At 34.8% G+C, this 8847-nt stretch overlaps 2 protein-coding genes across 2 annotated transcripts; one reads left to right on the top strand and one right to left on the bottom strand.

Moving 5' to 3' along the window:
• Window positions 1-694: 694 nt before the first annotated feature.
• Window positions 695-3692, bottom strand: LOC110465983. The gene is made up of 2 exons (XM_021522206.1): window positions 3608-3692; window positions 695-2605 (listed from the first exon to the last, which is right to left on the bottom strand). Exon 2 carries the CDS (start codon window positions 2587-2589, stop codon window positions 1315-1317), a length of 1275 nt encoding a protein of 424 aa, XP_021377881.1. The 5' UTR covers window positions 2590-2605; window positions 3608-3692; the 3' UTR covers window positions 695-1314.
• LOC110465965 lies at window positions 3447-7262 on the top strand. The gene is made up of 2 exons (XM_021522182.1): window positions 3447-3499; window positions 5910-7262. The coding sequence occupies exon 2, from the start codon at window positions 5910-5912 to the stop codon at window positions 7260-7262; it is 1353 nt and encodes a 450-aa protein (XP_021377857.1). The 5' UTR covers window positions 3447-3499.
• The last annotated feature ends 1585 nt before the right edge of the window (window positions 7263-8847 follow it).

The following is an 8847-nucleotide window of genomic DNA, read 5'->3' as shown; positions in this document are numbered from 1 at the left end:
AAAAACAACTTTTGAGAGTATTGATTAAAGCATAATCGGTCTTTTTTTTTCTTAAACCAGAGATTCGCTTACTGACAAATTCAAAAAAAAAATAAAAAAAATATATATTTTTATGTGATTCCGAAAAACAAAATGTACAACCAAAAACGCTTCAAACAATGGCACAACATTATATAAAATGAGCAGAGCTATGAATGGTTTACTAGTTAAAAGTCTGTATCAAGTCAAAATCAGTAAAAGTCTGCAATATCTATTACCTCCAATACTTCAAGTAGTTAATAAGTGATACTGAAATTCCAAATGTGCTTAAGGATGGGAAACATACAAGAGTGATTGGGAAGCCTCTACCTACAAGTTGTATCTATCAGGCCCCATGCCACACAATTTAAACAAGTAATATTAAACATGAGGTTAGCAATTCATAATGTTTTTTTATGGTAAGGACATTATTCTCCTATGATCAAAAGTATTTTCAAATTATCTCATCGAAAAATGAATATTTTCCATTTTAAGTGATTGCATAAATAAATTGTCATGTAATCAATTAACTAAAATCAAAATTCATAGCATATACAATATATTTGATAAAAGGATAAGAGATATAAAACATGAAAAACAATAAAAAAGAAAATAAAAAAATGTGTTTCTATATTAAAACAAAATAAAAGTCATGACTCTGTAAACTACAATATTAAGGAGTCCATAGTAACAATACATCAAGCTTTTCAAAACTATTTATATATGATAGGGTGAAACATCAGAAATTAAGTAAAAATGAATATATTAGCGATAGTGAAAATATACATTATGTTAAATGTCTTCACATTTGATGATAAATGGTCCTATATTCTATTGGCCAATCAGAACGGTAAGTTTCATTTTCTAAAATGACTCGCACTCGTGAAAATTATCGGTATTCTCCCATACGCGGGTTATATATGAAATCAACGGGAAGCCATCTGATATTCGTTATATATAGTCAAAGCTAAATGAAAAGACCACATTTTGAAAGTCCACTGAGTGGTCACTCATTGCAAGTGGTAAACATGAAAATAAATAGACCTTTTGAAGTATTCTTTTATCTCAGGTGGTTTCTAAATAGAGGTTTTGAGAATATGGATTACACGCTAAACCCTTTCTCTTTACAGACACACGATTTAACATTTCCAATAAGTGCACAAGCATAAAACGTCACAATTTGACAATGAACTCACAAAGCATAATGTGAAATTAAAAACAAATATCCCTAGTGTTAAATGGTATTAGAATTCGATACGGAGAAACATATGTATTTCGTTGCTTTTTTGCGTTGCCTTAATCTAGCACTGTCAATTTCCACTGACTGTTATTACCAGCTCCGATGTTCTTTGTTTCAAGGCATGCGTCTTCTTCAGCACATTTCATTGTGACGAAGCATGTGGGATAATGCCTGCATGAAATCATAACGATGTCCTTTTTCAAACGCACCAGGTTAAACTGACCTTTTTCAGCAGTTTTGTCATATTTGCCAGGTTTTTCAGTGACAAGATACCCTTTCCGATTGACTTTTAATGTCAACACTCTGTGGGCGTCCAAGCGAATCACAAAGTAAGTTTCCTCTATCAAGTCTAGGTAAAAGATTGTGTGATTTTCCTTCGATACTCGTACGTACCTCTTCTGTGTAAATGGTAAGGTTTTTTCTGGCGGATGTCGAAACATAGCAAACGTTTCATTTGTATTTCCACAGGAGACTAGTTTCACCTTTCTCCCGTTTAAGCTTTTGAAGTATTCAAGTTGAAACGAAAGACTCCTTTCGGTGTACTTTTTAAGCATTGGCCAGTTGCCGTTGCTGAACACAGCAGCGACACCGGCAAATTCAGCTTCTGGTTTGAAGAGAATCTTTGATTGAGATTCCCTATCCAAACGTTGACCTTCAATGACTTCAAAATATCCTTCCGCAGTACTCTGTGATTTACCCTGTGCAATGCAAAGAATAACAATGTAATGCAAAACGAATTCCCACAAACTGTCAAGAGTGTAGTACAAATCATGGCAATCAACTATGCCTTTGAATCGCACTTCAGTAGCTTCGCATGCTCCAGTGTCTTCTTGTTCTATCAACCGCTTGATTGCAGACTTCAGTTCGATGAAAACCTCACTGCCGTTGCCAGTAAGTGGAACTTCGGAACAAGCAGTTGATATTGTCTTTGGATCAGGATTAATTTCACTGAGTGTCACTAAAGTGCGTACGGATTCTTGCAGTTTAGACAGTACGCCAGTGGCCGTTTCGCGGATGTCGTTCGGAATTGAACTCTGATGTGCCGATGCCTCTGTAGCAGAGTAAGTTTTCCCAACGTGTCGAAACACAACAAGAAGAGATTCGGCAATTTTAGCACTAATATTAGGCAAACCAAATACTCGTGCCAAACTCACAGTTTCGGGAAGAGCTGAATATGCTGTTTTTGAATCCTTTTTTAGATTGACTAATGAAATATCTAATCCCTGCACTGTTCTTTCGACTTCCTCAAACAACTTCATGGGATATTTTCGTATGAATCCAAGTGCTTCATCAAAGATTTCATTTTGTTGCTTGGTTTCGGTTGTAGCCATACTCTGTGTATTTTTCCTGTAAACAGATCACAAACAGTTAGGTACACTGAAAATAAACCGTTATTTGCCTGAAGAATTATTCTTGAAATAATGTGTTATAAATGTTAAAGCTGCCCAGAAAAATATTCGAATCACACTGTCAATGATTCTTGTCATCACATAGAATTAAATGAAACAAAAATATCTTTATACTATTATACATAATATAATAAATCGATATGTATCATATTGCATAGTGTCAGTGATTCTATTCATCACGTAAAATTAAAATATTGTTATACTATTAAACATAATAAATATAATAAATAGAAGTATATCATATTTCAGTCACTTTTGCAGGAATCTAAAATCGGAGGATCATTTGCAGAGACTGAAAGTGGATGGCGCATTCACTGGGAATGAGGATTGCTCTATCTTTTACTGTTAACAAGGATGGTTTATTATCTAACGATGGAACAGTGGTTGCTAGATTGTCTACCGGAGAAGAAGGTGGCTGGATTATCGATATAAAAATAAGGTGGCTATTATCAAATGGTGACAGTTTTATCTACAATGTGAATAAATTATCTACTGGGAACGAAGTTGGTAGGTTGGATGAAATATATACTGTATATGAATGTGGCTTGTGTATCTATTATGTTCGACGGTGGTAAACAAACTTTCGAAGAGAAAATTACCTGGATTACCTTAGGATGGAAGGTATTAAGAGTATTTACGTGTTTTCATGGATATACGATGGCTGTTATATGAACGGGAGACATTAGAGATTGGATTACCGCGGCTAGAATGCTAATTAATTTAATTATTTTTGTTTCAGTGACTTTACCTACATGGAGATCCTGAGTTGGCGAAAACACTCGGGTACTTCAATATTCGAATTGCTGTACTGTTCAACAGTTCTGTTTATGAGGTCAGTTACGAATGGCATTGTTAAACTCTCGCTACATATATTTCCAAAAGTATATTTCAAATTATAACAAACTTTATTCTAACCACTATATCATAGAATTTTACTTACCAAATGCTCTGCGAGATAACGACAGTCCCACGGATCTCCTACAAGGAAAATGGCTCCGACAAGTTATTTGTTTGGCATCTATTTAACTGGTTTGAACGATGAAAACGTTTACACTAATACATGTAAAAGTTGTCTTGTTCAGGTCCAATTAATTGATATCAATTGTTGCTATTCAATACATTCCAAAACAATCAAGACATTTTGGCTAGGTAATAAAACAGGTATTACCCTCAAAAAGAATGAACTAAAAACGAATGGATCACTATCGAATTAGTCGAGATAACCAGAAAACGGGAAGCGCTCTTATTACAGCGCATATGAAATGGTGTATACAAAACGAAGTCTAACTAGTTTAAATGTCAATACTGTATTACAGCCAGTGTTACAATGTACCCGGTAAGGTATTGAGAATTTTCGTCATTAAAAGCTCTACAGCCTGCAATAAGGATCACATCATTTAGAATTAGATCATCATATCCCTTTAAGGTAAGAGATATTCTGTTTATATTAATATATCTAATATTTTAAAGATGATTATGTTAACACACAATATTCAACTAAACTAAAAAGTTATATATTTCAGTTTGATATTTAAAATCCAAATTATTACAGACTAGCTATCCTAGGGTGTATATATTGGAACACGATTACAAAAACTATTCCTTGTGAAGTCCATTTGTAAATGCTGGTTAATTGTGCCCATTCATCCATAAGGTGATCGGTTATTTTAGATCAGATAGAAAGGTAGCGCCATACTGTCTCATTGTTATTTTAGGCTCAATGCTTCTAAGTTTCTACGACGTACAAGGAAACGATACGATAGCTGAATTTTAGTTGGTATTAGAATAATTCCCCCTTCAGCATGGTCCGGGAGTCGGTTTATTTAATACAACCACTCAATACAATTCAACACTAGACTCGATTTAAATGCAAACATAATTCAATACAACTTTGTTCAAATTTCCATTTCTACAATGCAACTAAATACTTCTCAAACCAGATCTGGATTTACCAGAAACAAATATGTATCCAATGCAAACATTTTGGCACGTCATAATTGGTGATTCACATACAATAAAACCGCGCTAACTCGAACTCGTAGGGTCCAGATCAATAGTGCGAGAAGTACATGGTATCCGACGAATCCGATGTTCTTCCGACAATGTCTGTTTTTATCAGGTGGGACAACAGACAGTGCGAGCACTGCAAATACCGCGGATAGTAAAAGAAGTTTAATCAAGATGACAACTTTTGATGAGATTTAAAATAGCTAAACAATGAAAACATTCAGCCACCGGCATTAAAAAGTAAATAAAATTTAAAAACCTGCATGTGTAACGTATTTGTCGATTTGACATAGTCCACCTTACTGTAATCGACTACGTTGGTTTTTCAAAATATCAAAACTAGAGGAACTATTCGATCATTTTAAAATCAAGAAGATATTGAATCCCTGTTATCATAATGCTGATTGGTAACGAAATTAACAATCACGGCGTATTATTTTAATATTGCTTAATATTGTCATGCCGAAATATGATTCTACAATGAATTAACACTTCCGCCAAATCATCGGTGTCAAAACATCATCTGGAAAATAAATACGCACACAAAATGACAGGCTTATGCAGCTACAACAGAGTAACGGTACGATTACTTAATGATACTGCCATTAATCCTCTAACTATCGGACGTCCAGCCGACACCTGTAAGCATAATACGCGTGGACGGCAGACTGTGCCTCGAGACATGTCCACGGCAGTTTCAGTGTGATACATAGGTAAATTATCTGTAAGGCTCGACAGGTGATCACACCTGTTCGACGAATAGAAAGGATTAATATTATGACCATGGAAATTCGGGGACAAACGTTTGACCGAGAAATACGGGGTATTCGAGGAATAGCGGTTCGACTAATCCGGGGTAACTTTACAAAGAATATGTACGAACTCTGTTAGAACTGAGTTCGAGGGTTTAACTGTAAAACATATATCCTCACTCATCTATGAACATATACATTTTTTGTCAATATTAAGATTACATACTGGACACATACTGTTGGTCCTTAGTACATTTTTATATTTGTGAATCTATCTTGACTTCTTCGACTTATGATTGAACGTTCTGAACTTGATGAATATTTTGCGAATCTTTTCAAATCGATTTTTTTTAACTGAGTATGCACTAGCTTTGACAAGGGAAATAGTCCAATGACACATTATTTAGTTTTGGTTTCAGGCGACAGATATGTCAAAAGTGACTTACAATTTATATTGTACATCATTGCATTAATCTATTTTAGATGGCAACTGGAAATGACAAGCAAGAATTAAACAAAATTCTTCAAAGCAATGCATTCCAGCAATGTGTGGATCATCTAAAGAAATATGAGACGGTAAAACCTGTAGATAAAACACTTGTAGATCAATTGAAACAACGTCTCCGTGAAGCTGTCACTCCAGAATTGATTTTTGATCTCTTAGCAGATGTTCTTGACTTGATAGGTGGATGTGTGCCTGTTGCTGGTGCTCCGCTCTCCATAGCATCTTTTTTAATTAAAGGATTTTTGTTTTTGTTTGGGGTCCTGTCCAACAAGTCATCCAAAATAAAAGTCTTTGAACAGCAGACATACATAGCCGTTAACATTCAGAGAAAAGCATTTGCCGTACAAAGTGCTTTATCTTCCTCCATTCGCTACCTCCAGAGGATACAGACACGAAATCTCAACGATCATGAAATCGATATACTGCAAAGTCAGGTACCGCGGAATACGGGCGACGAGTTTTTTGCAGAACTTGAACAAACAATAAATGACCTTCAAAGAGGCGAGAAAGAAAAGAACACAAGAGAGACGGAAGACCAAACGACTGATAAGATAGCAGGAAACAAGACAGAGGAGGAAGATAGGAAGACAGGAGAGAAAGAAGAGGAACAGGAAGAGCATACGTTACAAAGATGCAATGCTATCATCGCCCTCATTGATCTTTATTGTGTTCTGTCCTGTTTGAGAGAGTTTGTTTTGTTTTACTTTGTAACAGTCTTTGCAAACAACAGAGTTTCTGAGAATATAACAAAGAGTTACCTTGAGAGACTACAAAAATTCAAAAACAACAGAGAAGCTCTTTTGAAAGTTCTTTATGAACCAGAAGCGAAGTATGCAAGTGTGGCTGCCGTTTTCCTTCCGAAAAAATGGTCAAAGCTTCGTCATCAACTCGGATCGCGTCTCGACCTGTGTGACTTGCTTGATCGTCCACTACATATCATTTCTGCGGCTAAGAAAGAGTTCGCCATGTTTAGATATGATCCTAATGTTAGAAAGCTATTCACGCAGACGAGATACGTTCGCGTCATGGCAAACATTGAAACGAAATTTGTGTTACATTCTGAGGGTGATCAAGATTTCAAAATATATCTCAGTGGGCATCAAAACATGATGTGGAAGATAAGTTCAGATCAACTAGAGGTTTCTATTGAGAGACCATCAAGCAAGGGTGATTATTTCAATATCGTTCGGCTATCAAACGGAAATGTTATGTTTTCATCACAAAAGCGGCCGACTTGCTTCATCAAAATGGAAAATGCAAAAGATGACGCGCGACTGGGTGTAGCAAACAACGGATTTGACAAGAATTGTCAATGGAAAATTATCGACTAACTGGAGACAGCTTTTTGTTTCGAAGCAAAACTTCTTCACTTGAGGTTGATTTGCGATAACATTCTTGCAGCTAATATCTTGGATAGAATTTGACATCGGTGGAATTGAGCATTTTTTTCTTTTGTTTCATAAAATATATAACCCTTTGCATCTCCGTCTAGATAAAATGATTGAAGTTCTAAAACACTTCAATCTTTTGACATTGATGTGTTTTAAAAACAGTTTTGTGATCACAGGTTTGATACAATTTCATCCCAGCAACACACATACTATGCATGACTCAATGCCTGTATTCTTAAAAAGGTTTTTGTATTTGTTCTCTATTGACATATAATGTGTGGTTTTTAACTGATCTACTGAAACATCATTGATGGCAATTCTAAGAAGCAAAAGGCCAAATATCATGTCATATGATATAGATATATGTCCGAAGTAGTGAGTTTTAGTTTAGGCAACCCATTGACTAAACAATGTATATAAAGGTAAAGGACCATAAATTATATCTTTACCGTTGATATTTCGGTTCTCAATTTGTCTTTTTAAGGAAAATGTCGATAAACAGACAGACAAGCGATGAACGAACATATGAAAGAGGATTTTTCGTTGGTACAAATAACTTCCTTTAGACAAAGTAAGCAAACAAGATGTCCAATGGAACTGTTTCAATCCTCTGTTTACACAAAAGATCTCACCTCATTAACATTTCAAACCGGTCAAGTGCTAACACTTAATCCTAACCAGTATAACAATACTTTATGGTTTTTGATGAAGATTAAAATATGATTTTCTCATGTGAACTCAAACGTTACAAACGTCATTTATTTGAGTTCAATTTTTAACCGGCTTTAAAAAACCTACTGTTCCAATACCTGTTTATTGATTGTAACACTTGACCCTTGTGCCAGGACAGTGACAGGCGAAAGGGGATTTTAACGAAGGTTTTCCTGTCCCTTACTCTAGCACCTATAGGGCAGAAAACATTGATCTGGACTTCATAGATGATTATGTCCATGTCTCAATACACCTTTCAGCAATTTCTATTCTGGTATCGTCACTTGTTACTCATACAAAGATATCATATGTCTTGTTACTATAAACTTAACACTGTTATATACTGTTCAAAGACATGCATATGGGAAAGCACCTTTAAAATGTAGTTAAATGATATAGCATGCTAAAATGAAGTTTAATGATATAGCAAGCTAAAATGTAGTAAAATGATATAGCATGCTAAAATGTAGTTAAATGATATAGCAAGCTTAAATGTAGTCAAATGATATACCAAGCTTAAATGTAGTTAAATGATGAAGCAAGCTCAAATGTAGTTAAATGATATAGTATGCTAAAAAGTAGTTAAATGATATAGCATGCTAAAATGTAGTTAAGTGATATAATCTGCTAAAATGAAGTTAAGTGATATAACATGCTAAAATGTAGTTAAATGATATACCAAGCTTAAATGTAGTTAAATGATATAGCAAGCTAAAATGTAGTTAAATGATATAGCATGCTTAAATGTCGTTAAATGATGAAGCAAGCTAAAATGTAGTTTAATGATATAGCATGCTAAAATGTAGTTAAATGA

This window comes from Mizuhopecten yessoensis, unplaced genomic scaffold, assembly GCF_002113885.1.
Source record: "Mizuhopecten yessoensis strain PY_sf001 unplaced genomic scaffold, ASM211388v2 scaffold11109, whole genome shotgun sequence".
Lineage (NCBI taxonomy): Eukaryota > Metazoa > Mollusca > Bivalvia > Pectinida > Pectinidae > Mizuhopecten > Mizuhopecten yessoensis.
This window is presented reverse-complemented; position numbering and strand designations above follow the sequence as displayed.